Here is a 20,751-nt window from a genome sequence, read left to right as displayed (position 1 = left end):
ATTCAACACAGTTAGTCGTCCATCATTCAACACTGTTAGATAGTCATCCATCATTCAACACTGTTAGATAGACATCCATCATTCAACACTGTTAGATAGACATCCATCATTCAACACTGTTAGTTAGTCATCCATCATTCAACACTGTTAGATAGTCATCCATCATTCAACACTGTTAGTCGTCCATCATTCAACACTGTTAGATAGACATCCATCATTCAACACTGTTAGATAGTCATCCATCATTCAACACTGTTAGATAGTCATCCATCATTCAACACTGTTAGATAGTCATCCATCATTCAACACTGTTAGATAGTCATCCATCATTCAACACTGTTAGATAGACATCCATCATTCAACACTGTTAGATAGTCATCCATCATTCAACACTGTTAGATAGACATCCACCATTCAACACTGTTAGATAGTCGTCCATCATTCAACACTGTTAGATAGACATCCATCATTCAACACTGTTAGTCGTCCATCATTCAACACTGTTAGATAGTCGTCCATCATTCAACACTGTTAGTCGTCCATCATTCAACACTGTTAGATATACATCCATCATTCAACACTGTTAGATAGACATCCATCATTCAACACTGTTAGATAGACATCCATCATTCAACACTGTTAGATTGACATCCATCATTCAACACTGTTAGATAGTCATCCATCATTCAACACTGTTAGTCGTCCATCATTCAACACAGTTAGTCGTCCATCATTCAACACTGTTAGATAGTCATCCATCATTCAACACTGTTAGTCGTCCATCATTCAACACTGTTAGATAGACATCCATCATTCAACACTGTTAGATAGTCATCCATCATTCAACACTGTTAGTCGTCCATCATTCAACACTGATAGTCGTCTATCATTCAACACTGTTAGATAGTCATCCATCATTCAACACTGTTAGATAGTCGTCCATCATTCAACACTGTTAGATAGTCGTCCATCTGACATGTCTTTCTCTCCAGAGTAAATCTCAGAGTATCTGGACACTAATATTATACTATTTATTTAACTAGACAAGTCAGTTAAGAACAAATTCTTATTTTCAATGACAGCCTAGGAACAGTGGGTTAAATGCCTTGTTCAGGGGGCAGAATGACAGATTTGTACCTTGTCAGCTCGGGGATTTGATCTAGTCCAACGCTCTAACCACTAGGCTACCTGCTCTAACCACTAGGCTACACTGCCGCACCTATCAGGTGGTCTCTGAGTGTATCAGTAGCTAGCTTTGGCGAATGTTAGCTATTAGCTGTGTTTAAAAGAGGAAGTCACATCTACTACTATGAGAGACAGTTAGTTACTCCCTTATTTCTGCTGATCATCACCTGTTAGAAAATGACAACAATGTCTTGCTAGTTGACTGACTGGTCCACTGTAGTAGCCCTGTTTCCTGAAGCACTGTGTCCTGAAGCACTGTGTCCTGAAGCACTGTGTCCTGAAGCACTGTTTCCTGAAGCCCTGTGTCCTGAAGCACTGTGTCCTGAAGCCCTGTGTCCTGAAGCACTGTGTCCTGAAGCCCTGTTTCCTGAAGCCCTGTGTCCTGAAGTCCTGTTTCCTGAAGCCCTGTTTCCTGAATCCCTGTTTCCTGAATCCCTGTTTCCTGAAGTCCTGTTTCCTGAAGTCCTGTTTCCTGAAGCACTGTGTCCTGAAGCACTGTGTCCTGAAGTCCTGTTTCCTGAATCTCTGTGTCCTGAAGCACTGTGTCCTGAAGCACTGTGTCCTGAAGCACTGTTTCCTGAAGTCCTGTTTCCTGAATCTCTGTGTCCTGAACACTGTTTCCTGAAGCACTGTTTCCTGAATTCCTGTTTCCTGAAGCACTGTTTCCTGAAGCACTGTTTCCTGAAGCACTGTTTCCTGAAGCACTGTTTCCTGAACCCTGTTTCCTGAAGCCCTGTTTCCTGAATCCCTGTTTCCTGAAGCACTGTGTCCTGAATCCCTGTTTCCTGAAGCACTGTTTCCTGAAGCCCTGTTTCCTGAAGCATTCTGCCCTGTTCTGAAATAACCTTCATGCTGTGGATGTTTGGTCAGGACCGTCTCGTTTTATTACATTTGTTCGATATGGAGAGACTGATTACAAAAACAAAAAAACACATTTATGGGCGCTCCTCGTTATAAGTTTGCATGAAAGAGAGAGAAACGTATCGTTGTTTATGCGTTTGATGACAATTGAGCTCAGTCATAACTTGTGGCTAGTTTGAGTCCATTGGCTGACAGCGGAGAGTGATGACAGCGGAGAGTGATGACAGCGGAGAGTGATGACAGCGGAGAGTGATGACAGCGGAGAGTGATGACAGTGGAGAGTGATGACAGCGGAGAGTGATGACAGTGGAGAGTGATGACAGCGGAGAGTGATGACAGCAGAGAGTGATGACAGCGGAGAGTGATGACGAGGAGGAATGTGAACTGACAGCGCATCATCTGCTCCGATGCATCGTTGTGATCTTCTAGAAAACTACAGAAAAGATCCGGTAAACCGCGAGGCTCACCGGCTTCTCCCTCTCACACTCCGGCTTCTCCCTCTCACACACCGGCTTCTCCCTCTCACACACCGGCTTCTCCCTCTCACACACCGGCTTCTCCCTCTCACACACCGGCTTCTCCCTCTCACACACCGGCTTCTCCCTCTCACACACCGGCTTCTCCCTCTCACACTCCGCCTTCTCCCTCTCACACTCCGGCAGCCAAACTGACAGAGACCGCTTCATGAGCAGAGACCTCTTCATGAGCAGAGACCGCTTCATGAGCAGAGACCGCTTCATGAGCAGAGACCGCTTCATGAGCAGAGACCGCTTCATGAGAAGAGACCGCTTCATGAGAAGAGACTGCAGATGCATTTGGCCAAATCAAATCCAGGAAATTCATGAAATAATTATAATATTGACTCTGACACGTCGCCGCCCACCATTAACAGCTCATTTATATACAAGTTCTGTCACACACACTGGAACAACATTCACAAAACCATAACGACTTTCACACAACCATATAACAACCATTTAACAACCTCCACACAAGGTCAAGACTGTTAGGTGAGAGGAGATGAGAGATACACACTGTTCAACATCTGGACCGACCCAACCAACACCTGGCTCTAACTAGAGATGAAACACAGTCTGGACCCAACCAACACCTGGCTCTAACTAGAGATGAAACACAGTCTGGACTGACCCAACCAACACCTGGCTCTAACTAGAGATGAAACACAGTCTGGACTGACCCAACCAACATCTGGCTCTAACTAGAGATGAAAGACAGTCTGGATCCAACCAACACCTGGCTCTAACTAGAGATGAAACACAGTCTGGACTGACCCAACCAACACCTGGCTCTAACTAGAGATGAAACACAGTCTGGACCGACTCAACCAACACCTGGCTCTAACTAGAGATGAAACACAGTCTGGACCCAACCAACACCTGGCTCTAACTAGAGATTAAACAAAGTCTGGACCCAACCAACACCTGGCTCGAACTAGAGATGAAACACAGTCTGGACCCAACCAACACCTGGCTCTAACTAGAGATGAAACACAGTCTGGACCGACCCAACCAACACCTGGCTCTAACTAGAGATGAAACACAGTCTGGACCCAACCAACACCTGGCTCTAACTAGAGATGAAACACAGTCTGGACCGACCAAACCAACACCTGGCTCTAACTAGAGATGAAACACAGTCTGGACACAACCAACACCTGGCTCTAACTATAGATGAAACACAGTCTGGACCCAACCAACACCTGGCTCTAACTAGAGATGAAACACAGTCTGGACCCAACCAACACCTGGCTCTAACTAGAGATGAAACACAGTCTGGACCCAACCAACACCTGGCTCTAACTAGAGATGAAACACAGTCTGGACCCAACCAACACCTGGCTCTAACTAGAGATGAAACACAGTCTGGACCCAACCAACACCTGGCTCTAACTAGAGATGAAACACAGTCTGGACTGACCCAACCAACACCTGGCTCTAACTAGAGATGAAACACAGTCTGGACCCAACCAACACCTGGCTCTAACTAGAGATGAAACACAGTCTGGACCCAACCAACACCTGGCTCTAACTAGAGATGAAACACAGTCTGGACCCAACCAACACCTGGCTCTAACTAGAGATGAAACACAGTCTGGACTGACCCAACCAACACCTGGCTCTAACTAGAGATGAAACACAGTCTGGACTGACCCAACCAACACCTGGCTCTAACTAGAGATGAAACACAGTCTGGACCGACCCAACCAACACCTGGCTCTAACTAGAGATGAAACACAGTCTGGACCGACCCAACCAACACCTGGCTCTAACTAGAGATGAAACACAGTCTGGACCGACCCAACCAACACCTGGCTCTAACTAGAGATGAAACACAGTCTGGACCGACCCAACCAACACCTGGCTCTAACTAGAGATGAAACACAGTCTGGACCGACCCAACCAACACCTGGCTCTAACTAGAGATGAAACACAGTCTGGACCGACCCAACCAACACCTGGCTCTAACTAGAGATGAAACACAGTCTGGACTGACCCAACCAACACCTGGCTCTAACTAGAGATGAAACACAGTCTGGATCCAACCAACACCTGGCTCTAACTAGAGATGAAACACAGTCTGGAGTGTGTGTGTGTGTGTGTGTGTGTGTGTAAACATGGCCACAGCCAACAGCAGTCAATATAATTAGCTAATAGCGCGCTAGCCAGAGGGCCTTTAGCTACATTAGTATTGACTGGTCCTTACCAACATTGACATAGTGCCTCCCAAATAGAAACCCTATCACCTATATAGTGTACTGCTGTGGACCAGGGCCCCATAGTGTAACATTTAGGAGACCAGGGCCCTATAGTATACCATTTAGGGGACCAGGGCCCCATAGTGTACCATTTAGGGGACCAGGGCCCCATAGTGTACCATTTAGGAGACCAGGGCCCTATAGTGTACCATTTAGGGGACCAGGGCCACATAGTGTACCATTTAGGGGACCAGGGCCCCATAGTGTACCATTTAGGGGACCAGGGCCCCATAGTGTACCATTTAGGGGACCAGGGCCCCATAGTGTACCATTTAGGGGACCAGGGCCCCATAGTGTACCATTTAGATAGACACACCTGTTAGAAAGACACACCTGTTAGATAGACACACCTGTTAGATAGACACACCTGTTAGGTAGACACACCTGTTAGGTAGACACACCTGTTAGGTAGACACACCTGTTAGATAGACACACCTGTTAGATAGACACACCTGTTAGGTAGACACACCCGTTATATAGACACACCTGTTAGATAGACACACCTGTTAGATAGACACACCTGTTAGAAAGAAACACCAGGTGTGTGCACATGTGTGTGCGTGTGTGGGAATATGACCTATATAGGACAAGCAGAGTAAATCAGGACGAGACGGTCCCTACTGAGATATACAATTAACCTAGTTACACACACACACTAGACTCTAGATATAGAACAGTTCTTTCACGATGTTCGACACACACTCTAAACACACCTTAAACACTGTGGTGGTGCCTGGCAGTAGAGTGTTATTTCACTATAGCCTGGATATAAGACTATCAGTCCCCTACTGATACATCTATAGAGATAGTCTGGCTATTAGACTGTCAGTCCTACTGATACATCTATAGAGATAGTCTGGCTATAGGACTGTCAGTCCCCTACTGATACATCTATAGAGATAGTCTGGCTATAAGACTGTCAGTCCCCTACTGATACATCTATAGAGATAGTCTGGCTATTAGACTGTCAGTCTCCTACTGATACATCTATAGAGATAGTCTGGCTATTAGACTGTCAGTCCCCTACTGATACATCTATAGGGATAGTCTGGCTATTAGACTGTCAGTCCCCTACTGATACATCTATAGAGATAGTCTGGCTACTAGACTAAGTCCTACTGATACATCTATAGAGATAGTCTGGCTATAAGACTGTCAGTGCCCTACTGATACATCTATAGAGATAGTCTGGCTATAAGACTGTTAGTCCTACTGACACATCTATAGAGATAGTCTGGCTTTAGGACTGTCAGTCCCCTACTGATACATCTATAGAGATAGTCTGGCTATTAGACTGTCAGTCTCCTACTGATACATCTATAGAGATAGTCTGGCTACTAGACTGTCAGTCCCCCTACTGATACATCTATAGAGATAGTCTGGATATTAGACTGTCAGTCCCCTACTGATACATCTATAGGGATAGTCTGGCTACTAGACTGTCAGTCCCCTACTGATACATCTATAGAGATAGTCTGGCTACTAGACTGTCAGTCCCCTACTGATACATCTATAGAGACAGTCTGGCTATAAGACTGTCAGTCCCTTACTGATACATCTATAGAGACAGTCTGGCTATAAGACTGTCAGTCCCCTACTGATACATCTATAGAGACAGTCTGGCTATAAGACTGTCAGTCCCCTACTGATACATCTATAGAGAGAGTCTGGCTATAAGACTGTCAGTCTCCTACTGATACAACTATAGAGACAGTCTGGCTATAAGACTGTCAGTCTCCTACTGATACATCTATAGAGACAGTCTGGCTATAAGACTGTCAGTCTCCTACTGATACAACTATAGAGACAGTCTGGCTATAAGACTGTCAGTCCCCTACTGATACATCTATAGAGAGAGTCTGGCTATAAGACTGTCAGTCCCCTACTGATACATCTATAGAGACAGTCTGGCTATAAGACTGTCAGTCCCCTACTGATACATCTATAGAGACAGTCTGGCTATAAGACTGTCAGTCCCCTACTGATACATCTATAGAGAGAGTCTGGCTATAAGACTGTCAGTCCCCTACTGATACATCTCTCTCCCTCTCTCTCCCTCTCTCTCTCCCTCCCTCTCTCTCTCCCTCCCTCCCCCTCTATCCCTCATTCTATCCCTCCCTCAGTCTCTCTCCATACCTCCATCACTCTCCATTCTACCCTGTCTCTATTTCTCTATCCTATTTAGTAGTTCCCCATGGAACACTTCTGCTATAAATAAACAGGTCCATCAAAGCCCACACCTTCAAACACACACTGCTAACACACACTGCGAACACACACTGCTAACACACACTGCTAACACACACTGCTAACACACACACACACACACACACACACACACACACTGCTAACACACACACTGCTAACACACACTGCTAACACACACTGCTAACACACACTGCTAACACACACACACACTGCTAACACACACACACACACTGCTAACACACACACACACACTGCTAACACACACACACACACACACACACACTGCTAACACACACACACACACTGCTAACACACACACACACTGCTAACACACACACACACACGACTGACTGAGAAGGAGCGGGAGGAGAGAGGGAACTGGGGGGGGGGGGAGTCTTGGTGGTTCAAAACTTGTTCCATTTAAGAATGATGGAGGCCACTGGGTTCTTGGGGACCTTCAATGCTGCAGAAATGTTGTGGTACCCTTCCCCTGATATGTGCCTTGACACAATCCTGTCTCATGGCTTGGTTTTGGCTCTGACATACACTGTCAACTGTGGGACCTTATATAGACAGGTGTGTGCCTTTCCAAATCATGTCCAATCAGTTGAATTTACCACAGGTGGACTCCAATCAAGTTGTAGAAACATCTCAAGGATGATCAATGGAAACAGGAAGCACCTGATCTCAATTTCAAGTCTCATCGCAAATACTTATATAAATAAGTTATTTCTATTTTATGTTTTCGCTTTGTCATTATGGGGTATTGTGATGTCAGTATGGGGTATTGTGATGTCAGTATGGGGTATTGTGATGTCATTATGGGGTATTGTGATGTCATTATGGGGTATTGTGATGTCATTATGGGGTATTGTGATGTCAGTATGGGGTATTGTGATGTCATTATGGGGTATTGTGATGTCATTATGGGGTATTGTGATGTCATTATGGGGTATTGTGATGTCAGTATGGGGTATTGTGATGTCAGTATGGGGTATTGTGATGTCAGTATGGGGTATTGTGATGTCAGTATGGGGTATTGTGTGTAGATTGCTGAGGAGTAAGGCTGTAACGTAACAAAATGTGGAAAAAAGTCAAGGGGTCTGAATACTTTCAGAGCCACTGTTGGTCACTCGTTTTTACCCGTTCTAACATTCAATGGACCAACTGAATGCCTCGATGTCTGTCTGTCTGTTTTATATAACAAGCTACGACCACGTGACTCACTGTCTGGAGGAACCATACATTTAGGTGTACAGGGTGGTGTACCTAATAAACTGTCCGATGGACCAGTAACTGCATGCCCCGATGCCTGTCTGCCTGTTTTATATAACAAGCTACGACCACCTGACTCACTGTCTGGAGGAGAGATGCATTGTAGTGAATGGGGAGGGTGTACCTAATAAACTGTCCGATGGACCAGTAACTGAATGCCTCGATGCCTGTCTGCCTACTTAAAATAAACTACGACCACGTGACTCACTGTCTGGAGGAGAGATGCATTGTAGTGAATGGGGAGGGTGTACCTAATAAACTGTCCGATGAACCAGTAACTGAATGCCTCGATACCTGTCTGCCTGTTTTATATAACAAGCTACGACCACGTGACTCACTGTCTGGAGGAACCATACATTTAGGTGTACAGGGTTGTGTACCTAATAAACTGTCCGATGGACCAGTAACTGAATGCCCCGATGCCTGTCTGCCTACTTAAAATAAACTACGACCACGTGACTCGCTGTCTGGAAGAGCGATCCATTGTGGTGAACGGGACGGTGTACCTAATAAACTGGCCAATCAGTGGAGCTCACTATTTGTACTAGGGCGCCAATAATTCTTTACAGGATGACATTTAAAAATGGATTAAATTTAGATTGTGTCACTGACCTACATACAATAAACCCCATCATGTCAATGTGGAATTCTTTTGTTTTATCAAAATGTTTACAAATTAATTGGATTATATGACTAGTCATGTGACACTTGTGGGGTTCGTAGAGTAAATAAAACAGAGAAAGGCATCGTAATAATTTGTAGACCAAAACCCCAATTTGAACGCTACAGATGTCTCATGGTCTGAGAAACAGCACCGTAGCTCGGTCACCTTCCACGGCAGATGTCTCATGGTCTGAGACTCGGTCACCTTCCCTGGCAGATGTCTCATGGTCTGAGGCTCGGTCACCTTCCACGGCAGATGTCTCATGGTCTGAGGCTCGGTCACCTTCCCTGGCAGATGTCTCATGGTCTGAGGCTCGGTCACCTTCCACGGCAGATGTCTCATGGTCTGAGAAACAGCACCGTCGCTCGGTCACCTTCCCTGGCAGATGTCTCATGGTCTGAGGCTCGGTCACCTTCCACGGCAGATGTCTCATGGTCTGAGACTCGGTCACCTTCCCCGGCAGATGTCTCATGGTCTGAGGCTCGGTCACCTTCCACGGCAGATGTCTCATGGTCTGAGGCTCTGTCACCTTCCACGGCAGATGTCTCATGGTCTGAGGCTCGGTCACCTTCCACGGCAGATGTCTCATGGTCTCATGGTCTGAGGCTCGGTCACCTTCCCGGGCAGATGTCTCATGGTCTGAGGCTCGGTCACCTTCCCCGGCAGATGTCTCATGGTCTGAGAAACACCACCGTAGCCCGGTCACCTTCCACGGCAGATGTCTCATGGTCTGAGGCTCGGTCACCTTCCACGGCAGATGTCTCATGGTCTGATAAACAGCACCGTCGCTCGGTCACCTTCCACGGCAGATGTCTCATGGTCTGAGGCTCGGTCACCTTCCACGGCAGATGTCTCATGGTCTGAGGCTCGGTCACCTTCCCCAGCAGATGTCTCATGGTCTGAGAAACACCACCGTCGCTCGGTCACCTTCCCCGGCAGATGTCTCATGGTCTGAGAAACAGCACCGTAGCTCGATCACCTTCCACGGCAGATGTCTCATGGTCTGAGGCTCGGTCACCTTCCACGGCAGATGTCTCATGGTCTGAGGCTCGGTCACCTTCCACGGCAGATGTCTCATGGTCTAAGGCTCGGTCACCTTCCCCTACAGATGTCTCATGGTCTGAGAAACACCACCGTAGCCCGGTCACCTTCCCCGGCAGATGTCTCATGGTCTGAGAAACACCACCGTAGCTCGGTCACCTTCCACGGCAGATGTCTCATGGTCTGAGAAACAGCACCGTAGCTCGGTCACCTTCCCCGGCAGATGTCTCATGGTCTGAGAAACACCACCGTAGCTCGGTCACCTTCCACGGCAGATGTCTCATGGTCTGAGAAACACCACCGTAGCCCGGTCACCTTCCCCGGCAGATGTCTCATGGTCTAAGGCTCGGTCACCTTCCCCTACAGATGTCTCATGGTCTGAGAAACACCACCGTAGCCCGGTCACCTTCCCCGGCAGATGCGGAAGACCGAGACACGAGGAGGATTTGAGACGCCCGATGACATCTCTAGTTTAAACGGACGGATTTTGATGCGTTGTTATTGTTATCGTGTTAAAGATGAAAGATTTACCCAGCAAGACTCACGGCTGTAATCGCTGCCAAAGATTATACTCTAACACGTATTGACTTAAGATGCAAAAATTAGATTTTTTATTATTGCAAACATTACAAAAAAAAAAAAACATGTTTGTTTGTTTTTTCAGTTTGTCATTATGGGGTATTGTGGGTGGTAGATGGGTGAGAAAATAAAATATAATTTAATAATTGTTTTACATCAGGCTGTAACACAACAACATGTAGAATATATCCAGGGGTATGAAGACTCTCTGAAGGCCCTGTAAGATAGACTATAAACACAAGTTAGAAACCCCATACAAACACAGACAGTGTGTTCACTGGTAAACATCACACACTCCCATTTATCTTCTAATCTCCCTAATGCACGCACGCACACGCACACACACACACACACACACACACACACACACACACACATCCTGCGGAATGTTGCGTAACATAAACTCCTACGTCTGTGATGTCCTAAGTGATATAAAGCTCAACTACGGACAAACAACACATGAGGTGTGTGTGGAGAGACACCCACATCAGTCAGCTATATCAGTCGGATACAACAGTCGGCTACATCAGTCGGCTACAACAGTCGGCTACAACAGTCGGCTACAACAGTCGGCTACAACAGTCGGCTACATCAGTCGGCTACAACAGTCGGCTACAACAGTCAGCTACATCAGTCGGCTACAACAGTCGGCTACATCAGTCGGCTACAACAGTCGGCTACATCAGTCGGCTACAACAGTCGGCTACAACAGTCAGCTACAACAGTCGGCTACAATAGTCAGTTACATCAGTCGGCTACAATAGTCAGTTACATCAGTCGGCTACAACAGTCGGCTACATCAGTCGGCTACAACAGTCGGCTACAATAGTCAGCTACAACAGTCGGCTACAACAGTCGGCTACAATAGTCAGTTACATCAGTTGGCTACAACAGTCAGCTACATCAGTCGGCTACAACAGTCGGCTACAATAGTCAGTTACATCAGTCGGCTACAACAGTCAGCTACATCAGTCATTTACAATAGTCAGCTACAACAGTCGGCTACAACAGTCGGCTACAACAGTCGGCTACAACAGTCGGCTACATCAGTCGGCTACAACAGTCGGCTACAACAGTCAGTTACATCAGTCATTTACAATAGTCAGCTACATCAGTCATTTACAATAGTCAGCTACAACAGTCGGCTACAACAGTCGGCTACAACAGTCATTTACAATAGTCAGCTACAACAGTCGGCTACAACAGTCGGCTACAACAGTCATTTACAATAGTCAGCTACAACAGTCGGCTACAACAGTCGGCTACAATAGTCGGCTACAACAGTCAGTTACATCAGTCATTTACAATAGTCAGCTATATCAGTCATTTACAATAGTCAGCTACAACAGTCGGCTACAACAGTCGGCAACAACAGTCGGCTACAATAATCAACAACAATAGTCAGCTACAATAATCAACAACAATAGTCAGCTACAATAATCAACAACAATATTCGGCTACAACAGTCATTTACAATAGTCAGCTACAACAGTCGGCTACAACAGTCGGCTACAACAATCGGCAACAACAGTCGGCAACAACAGTCGGCTACAACAGTCAACAACAATATTCAGCTACAACAGTCAGCTACAACAGTCAACTACATTAGTCAACTACAAAAGTCAACTACAAAAGTCAGCTACATAATCCAAACTCAAATCAGTCAGCTATAAGTCAGTTACAACAGTCAACTACAACAGTTAGTCAGCAGTCAGCTACAATAGTAAGCTACAATAGTCAGCTACAATAGTCAGCTACAATAATCAGCTACAATAGTCAGCTACATAATCCAAACTCAAATCAGTCAGTTACAACAGTCAACTACAACAGTTAGTCAGCAGTCAGCTACAATAGTAAGCTACAATAGTCAGCTACAATAGTCAGCTACAATAATCAGCTACAATAGTCAGCTACAACAGTCACCTACATAATCCAAACCCAAATCAGTCAGCTACAACATTCAACTACATCAGTCAGCTATATCAGTCAGCTACAATAGTCAACTACATAATCCAAACCCAAATCAGTCAGCTACAACAGTCAACTACAATGGTCAGCTACATCAGTCTGCTACAATAGTCAGCTACAATAGTCAGCTACATAATCCAAACCCAAATCAGTCAGCTACAACAGTCAACTACAATGGTCAGCTACATCAGTCTGCTACAATAGTCAGCTACAATAGTCAGCTACATAATCCAAACCCAAATCAGTCAGCTACAACATTAAACTACATCAGTCAGCTATATCAGTCAGCTACAATAGCCAGCTTCAATAGTCAGCTATATCAGTCAGCTACAATAGTCAGCTACAATAGTCAGCTATATCAGTAAGCTACAATAGCCAGCTTCAATAGTCAGCTATATCAGTCAGCTACAATAGCCAGCTTCAATAGTCAGCTATATCAGTCAGCTACAATAGTCAGCTACAATATTCAGCTACAATAGTCAACTACAATAGTCAGCTACAAAAGTCAGCTACATAATCCAAACTCAAATCAGTCAGCTATAAGTCAGTTACAACAGTCAACTACAACAGTTAGTCAGCAGTCAGCAACAATATTCAGCTACAACAGTCATTTACAATAGTCAGCTACAATAGTCAGCTACAACAGTCAGCTACATAATCCAAACCCAAATCAGTCAGCTACAACAGTCAACTACAATGGTCGGCTACATCAGTCTGCTACAATAGTCAGCTACATAATCCAAACCCAAATCAGTCAGCTACAATAGTCAACTACAATAGTCAGCTACATTAGTCAGCTACAACAGTCAACTACAATAGTCAGCTATATCAGTCAGCTACAATAGTCAACTACAATAGTCAGCTACAATAGTCAGCTATATCAGTCAGCTACAATAGTCAACTACAATAGTCAGCTACATTAGTCAGCTACAATAGTCAGCTACAACAGTCAGCTACAATAGTCAGCTACATCAGTCAGCTACAATAGTCAGCTATAACAGTCAGCTACAATAGTCAGCTACATCAGTCAGCTACAAAAGTCAGCTACAACAGTCAGCTACAACAGTCAGCTACAACAGTCAGCTACAATAGTCAGCTAGCCTAGTGGTTAGAGACAGGTAGCCTAGTGGTTAGAGGCAGGTAGTCTAGTGGTTAGAGGCAGGAATCCTAGTGGTTAGAGCAGGTAGCCTAGTGGTTAGAGCAGGTAGCCTAGTGGTTAGAGCAGGAATCCTAGTGGTTAGAGCAGGTAGCCTAGTGGTTAGAGCAGGTACTCTAGTGGTTAGAGCAGGTACTCTAGTGGTTAGAGCAGGTACTCTAGTGGTTAGAGCAGGTACTCTAGTGGTTAGAGCAGGTACTCTAGTGGTTAGAGCAGGTACTCTAGTGGTTAGAGCAGGTACTCTAGTGGTTAGAGCAGGTACTCTAGTGGTTAGAGCAGGTACTCTTGTGGTTAGAGCAGGTAGCCTAGTGGTTAGAGCAGGTAGCCTAGTGGTTAGAGGCAGGTAGCCTAGTGGTTAGAGGCAGGTAGCCTAGTGGTTAGAGGCAGGTACTCTAGTGGTTAGAGCAGGTACTCTAGTGGTTAGAGCAGGTACTCTAGTGGTTAGAGACAGGTAGCCTAGTGGTTAGAGACAGGTAGCCTAGTGGTTAGAGGCAGGTAGCCTAGTGGTTAGAGGCAGGTAGCCTAGTGGTTAGAGGCAGGTACTCTAGTGGTTAGAGCAGGTACTCTAGTGGTTAGAGCAGGTACTCTAGTGGTTAGAGACAGGTAGCCTAGTGGTTAGAGACAGGTGGCCTAGTGGTTAGAGGCAGGTAGCCTAGTGGTTAGAGGAGGCAGGTAGCCTAGTGGTTAGAGGCAGGTAGCCTAGTGGTTAGAGGAGGCAGGTAGCCTAGTGGCTAGAGACAGGTAGCCTAGTGGTTAGAGCATTGGACTAGATCAAATCCCTGAGCTGACAAGGTAAAAATCTGTCGTTCTGCCCCTGAACAGGAAGTTAACCCACTGTTCCTAGTCCGTCATTGTAAATAAGAATTTGTTTTCTTTAACTGACTTGTTAAATTGAAAATAAAAATATGTTAAATACTGACATTAACAAAAAATAGAGCCACACACACACACACACACACACACACACACACACACTCTGCTAAATGTGAATGTTTGTGTGACCTAGTGGAGAGAGGAATCCCCTTTTGCCCTGAGCTGTGTAGTGACTCTCTCTACTCCAGACACACAGGTGGCTCAACCCAGGACAACCCCGACACACACACGAGAGAGACAGAGAGAGAGAGAGAGAGAGACAGAGACAGAGAGACAGAGAGAGAGAGAGAGACAGAGAGAGAGAGAGAGACAGAGAGAGAGACAGAGAGAGACAGGGAGAGAGAGAGAGAGAGAGAGAGAGAGAGAGAGAGAGAGAGAGAGAGAGAGACAGAGAAACAGAGAGCGAGAGGAAGAGCGAGAGAAAGACGAGAGACAGAGAGAGAGACAGAGAGAGAGAGGAGACAGAGAGATAAAGAGAGAGGAGAGAGATAAAGAGAGAAGAGAGAGATAAAGAGAGAGGAGAGAGAGTTGAAGAGAGAGAAAGATAAAGAGAGAGATAAACAGAGAGGAGAGAGAGATGAAGAGAGAGGAGAGAGAGATTAAGAGAGAGGAGAGAGAGATGAAGAGAGAGGAGAGAGAGATAAAGAGAGAGGAGAGAGAGATGAAGAGAGAGGAGAGAGAGATAAAGAGAGAGGAGATAAAGAGAGAGGAGAGAGAGAGAGAAAAGCGAGAGAGGAACAGCGAATAATTAGAGAAGAAGAAAGAGTGGCATAGTTCTCTTCCATGCTGAGTGCAGAAAGGTTCCAGAATCAGAACCCCGAGGCAGATAGTGGTGTGTGTGTGGGTGGGTGTGTGTGGGTGTGTGGGTGGGTGTGTGTGGGTGGGTGAGTGTGTGTGTGTGTGTGGGTAAAGAAATAGATTATCAGGCTAGTGGAGAGACACCTACCTTGACACTGGAATCCCTGCTTGCCAAATCCCCTACAGAACAAATACATAGAAAAATCATTAGTAAAAAAACACACACACACACACACGGATAACTGAGACAACAAATGAAGACAGATGGATGGATGTTGCATAACTAAAAACGAGCGTCAACATGTCACTCAACACCCCGGGACACTCTGGTTCGTGTTTTTTTTATGGGAAACAATCACCACACACAACCAATCAAATCAAATGTATTTATATAGCCCTTCGTACATCAGCTGATATCTCAAAGTGCTGTACAGAAACCCAGCCTAAAACCCCAAACAGCAAGCAATGCAGGTGTAGAAGCACGGTGGCTAGGAAAAACTCCCTAGAAAGGCCAAAACCTAGGAAGAAACCTAGAGAGGAACCAGGCTATGAGGGGCGGCTAGGAGGAAACCTAGAGAGGAACCAGGCTATGAGGGGAGGCTAGGAAGAAACCTAGAGAGGAACCAGGCTATGAGGGGAGGCTAGGAAGAAACCTAGAGAGGAACCAGGCTATGAGGGGAGGCTAGGAAGAAACCTAGAGAGGAACCAGGCTATGAGGGGAGGCTAGGAAGAAACCTAGAGAGGAACCAGGCTATGAGGGGAGGCTAGGAAGAAGAAACCTAGAGAGGAACCAGGCTATGAGGGGAGGTTAGGAAGAAACCTAGAGAGGAACCAGGCTATGAGGGGAGGCTAGGAAGAAACCTAGAGAGGAACCAGGCTATGAGGGGAGGTTAGGAAGACACCTAGAGAGGAACCAGGCTATGAGGGGCGGCCAGTCCTCTTCTGGCTGTGCCGGGTGGAGATAATAACAGAACATGGCCAAGATGTTCAAATGTTCATAAATGACCAGCAGGGTCAAATAATAATAATCACAGTAGTTGTCGAGGGTGCATCAGCTCAGCACCTCAGGAGTAAATGTCAGTTTGCTTTTCATAGCCGATCATTCAGAGTATCTCTACCACTCCTGCTGTCTCTAGAGGGTTGAGAACAGCAGGTCTGGGACAGGAAGCAGGTCTGGGACAGGTAGCAGGTCTGGGACAGGTAGCAGGTCTGGGACAGGTAGCAGGTCTGGGACAGGTAGCAGGTCTGGGAACAGCCATTACTGGACAAAATAAAACTTTTTCTTGAGTTTACAGATAGATTTGATCACTGTAAACAACTAATACGAAAGGTAGATTGAAGTTCGTGGGCAGTTCAAGGCAAAAAGCCTTACTGGACAGCCTATAGTCTAGTCTGATGCTGGGGTGAGATACTGGACAGCCTATAGTCTAGCCTGATGCAGGGGTGAGATACTGGACAGCCTATAGCCTGATGCAGGGGTGAGATACTGGACAGCCTATAGTCTAGCCTGATGCAGGGGTGAGATACTGGACAGCCTATAGTCTAGCCTGATGCTGGGGTGAGATACTGGACAGCCTATAGCCTAGCCTGATGCAGGGGTGAGATACTGGACAGCCTATAGCCTAGCCTGATGCAGGGGTGAGATACTGGACAGCCTATAGTCTAGCCTGATGCAGGGGTGAGATACTGGACAGCCTATAGCCTGATGCAGGGGTGAGATACTGGACAGTCTATAGCCTAGCCTGATGCAGGGGTGAGATACTGGACAGCCTATAGCCTAGCCTGATGCAGGGGTGAGATACTGGACAGCCTATAGTCTAGCCTGATGCAGGGGTGAGATACTGGACAGCCTATAACCTAGCCTGATGCAGGGATGAGATACTGGACAGCCTATAGCCTAGCCTGATGCAGGGGTGAGATACTGGACAGCCTATAGTCTAACCTGATGCAGGGGTGAGATACTGGAGAGCCTATAGTCTAGCCTGATGCAGGGGTGAGATACTGGACAGCCTATAGCCTAGCCTGATGCAGGGGTGAGATACTGGACAGCCTATAGTCTAACCTGATGCAGGGGTGAGATACTGGAGAGCCTATAGTCTAACCTGATGCAGGGGTGAGATACTGGACAGCCTATAGTCTAGCCTAATGCTACAGGGATGAGATACTGGACAGCCTATAGTCTAGCCTGATGCAGGGGTGAGATACTGGACAGCCTATAGTCTAGCCTGATGCTACAGGGGTGAGATACTGGACAACCTATAGTCTAGCCTGATGCAGGGGTGAGATACTGGACAGCGCATAGCCTAGCCTGATGCAGGGGTGAGATACTGGACAGCCTATAGCCTAGCCTGATGCAGGGGTGAGATACTGGACAGCCTATAACCTAGCCTGATGCAGGGGTGAGATACTGGACAGCCTATTGCCTGATGCTACAGGGGTGAGATACTGGACAGCCTATAGCCTAGCCTGATGCAGGGGTGAGATACTGGACAACCTATAGCCTGATGCAGGGGTGAGATACTGGACAGCTTATAGCCTGATGCAGGGGTGAGATACTGGACAGCCTATAGTCTAGCCTGATGCAGGGGTGAGATACTGGACAGCCTATAGCCTAGCCTGATGCAGGGGTGAGATACTGGACAGCCTATAGCCTAGCCTGATGCAGGGGTGAGATACTGGACAGCCTATAGTCTAGCCTGATGCAGGGGTAAGATACTGGACAGCCTATAGCCTAGCCTGATGCAGGGGTGAGATACTGGACAGCCTATAGCATGATGCAGGGGTGAGATACTGGACAGCCTATAGTCTAGCCTGATGCAGGGGTGAGATACTGGACAGCCTATAGTCTAGCCTGAAGCAGGGGTGAGATACTGGACAGCCTATAGCCTAGCCTGATCCTGGGGTGAGATACTGGACAGCCTATAGCCTAGCCTGCTGTAGGGATGAGATACTGGACAGCCTATAGCCTAGCCTGATGCTGGGGTGAGATACTGGACAGCCTATAGTCTAGCCTGCTACAGGGGTGAGATACTGGACAGCCTATAGCCTAGCCTGATGCTAAAGGGGTGAGATACTGGACAGCCTGAAGCAGGGGTGAGATACTGGACAGCCTATAGCCTAGCCTGATCCTGGGGTGAGATACTGGACAGCCTATAGCCTAGCCTGCTGTAGGGATGAGATACTGGACAGCCTATAGCCTAGCCTGATGCTGGGGTGAGATACTGGACAGCCTATAGTCTAGCCTGCTACAGGGGTGAGATACTGGACAGCCTATAGTCTAGCCTGATGCAGGGGTGAGATACTGGACAGCCTATAGTCTAGCCTGCTGTAGGGATGAGATACTGGACAGCCTATAGTCTAGCCTGATGCTACAGGGGTGAGATACTGGACAGCCTATAGCCTGCTACAGGGGTGAGATACTGGACAGCCTATAGCCTAGCCTGCTGTAGGGATGAGATACTGGACAGCCTATAGTCTAGCCTGATGCTACAGGGGTGAGATACTGGACAACCTATAGTCTAGCCTGATGCTAAAGGGGTGAGATACTGGACAGCCTATAGTCTAGCCTGATGCTAAAGGGGTGAGATACTGGACAGCCTATAGTCTAGCCTGATGCTAAAGGGGTGATATACTGGACAGCCTATAGCCTAGCCTGATGCTAAAGGGGTGAGATACTGGACAGCCTATAGCAGGGGTGAGATACTGGACAGCCTATAGCAGGGGTGAGATACTGGACAGCCTATAGCAGGGGTGAGATACTGGACAGCCTATAGCAGGGGTGAGATACTGGACAGCCTATACCCACTGGGCACACAGTGCGTTGTTTCCCCCGTCAACCAACGTGGAATAGACTTTGAATTGACGTCTGTGCCCAGTGTGTATCCAAGCCTGCTCTGTTCTACTCTCCTATCCCCGCTCAGACACTCCGACATCTCTCCCTCTATCTATCCCTCTTTCCAACAGTAGCCTACAGCCCTCAGCAAAAACGGGTCAAACTCTTCATTTCAAAGCCACCCCGGCGGTACCTCCTCTCTCTTTCTCTCCCTCCCCTCCATCTCCTCTCTCTCACCAGATGAAGTCGGTGCAGTGGCTGCAGAAGGTCGGCTGTTTGAAGAAACGAGCGATAAACTTGTGGTCCTTCACCTCGTGCACGTTCTTCTGTCGGAGAGCGCCCTGGCGAGCGAAGCCCCGCATCGGTTTTTCCTCCCCGTCGCTGTTGCTGTTCGCTCCGGAGTCAGCCATGGCTTTCGTTCGGTTTAGGTTTCAACGCGGAACTGTGTGTTTTTGTGCGTTGCGACTACAGTATAAGTTTTGTTTGGAGAACCTCAAATGTCCGTTTGTTTGTTTCAATCAGTGTCCGTGTCTTGTGTGTGTGTGTGTTATCTCCGTTTGTAACGGGCAACTGGCTCATTAAGATCCGCAGCCGTTCCTTCCTTCAGCGCGACTCAGCTCTCGTTCTTTCCACCGGCTGACTGCTGCTTGCAAAGGCGGTACATTGGAGAGCATGAGAGAACCGCTACACACACACACACACACACACACACACACACCCCCCTGTTACTAAACCTCGCCTCTTCAACTCAACATGTAACCCACCTGTGTGTGTGCGCGCGTGTGTGTCTCTCTACAGGTAGGGTTTTATAACATTCCAATTATAAGAAATGTGTCATCTGGTGCCCCAGATATAGCTCTATGGGGTCTGATGTCCCAGATATAGCTCTATGGGGTCTGATGTCCCAGATATAGCTCTATGGGGTCTGGTGCCCCAGATATAGCTCTATGGGGTCTGATGTCCCAGGTATAGCTCTATGGGGTCTGATGTCCCAGGTATAGCTCTATGCCCCAAATATAGCTCTATGGGGTCTGATGTCCCAGGTATAGCTCTATGGGGTCTGGTGCCCCAGGTATAGCTCTATGGGGTCTGATGTCCCAGGTATAGCTCTATGGGGTCGGGTGCCCCAGATATAGCTCTATGGGGTCTGATGTCCCAGGTATAGCTCTATGGGGTCTGGTGCCCCAGGTATAGCTCTATGGGGTCTGATGTCCCAGGTATAGCTCTATGGGGTCTGGTGCCCCAGGTATAGCTCTATGGGGTCTGGTGCCCCAGGTATAGCTCTATGGGGTCTAAAAGGTGACTGTACAAAACAGAAATATGTCAACATTGACAAAATGATGATGATGATGGATGTGATGATGGTGGTGATGATGATGATGGTAGTGGTGATGATGGTGATGATGATGATGGTAGTGGTGATGAAGGTGATGGTGATGATGGTAGTGGTGATGATGATGATGGTAGTGGTGATGATGGTGATGGTGGTGGTGATGATGGTGGTGATGATGATGGTAGTGGTGATGATGGTGATG

At 47.0% G+C, this 20,751-nt stretch overlaps 1 protein-coding gene across 1 annotated transcript in view; it reads right to left on the bottom strand.

Annotated features, from left to right (window-relative positions):
• The window catches only part of LOC139421712 (protein kinase C beta type-like), a 143,944-nt gene extending 124,318 nt beyond the window's left edge, over positions 1–19,626 (bottom strand). The window contains exons 1-2 of the mRNA XM_071172826.1: positions 19,454–19,626; positions 15,533–15,564 (exon numbers count right to left, since the gene is read on the bottom strand). Of these exons, the coding sequence (XP_071028927.1) occupies positions 15,533–15,564; positions 19,454–19,626 (205 nt within the window). The remainder of the gene's footprint in view (positions 1–15,532; positions 15,565–19,453) is intronic.
• Between the last annotated feature and the right edge of the window lie 1,125 nt (positions 19,627–20,751).

This window comes from Oncorhynchus clarkii, chromosome 12 (assembly GCF_045791955.1).
Source record: "Oncorhynchus clarkii lewisi isolate Uvic-CL-2024 chromosome 12, UVic_Ocla_1.0, whole genome shotgun sequence".
Classification (NCBI taxonomy): Eukaryota; Metazoa; Chordata; class Actinopteri; order Salmoniformes; family Salmonidae; genus Oncorhynchus; species Oncorhynchus clarkii.
This window is presented reverse-complemented; position numbering and strand designations above follow the sequence as displayed.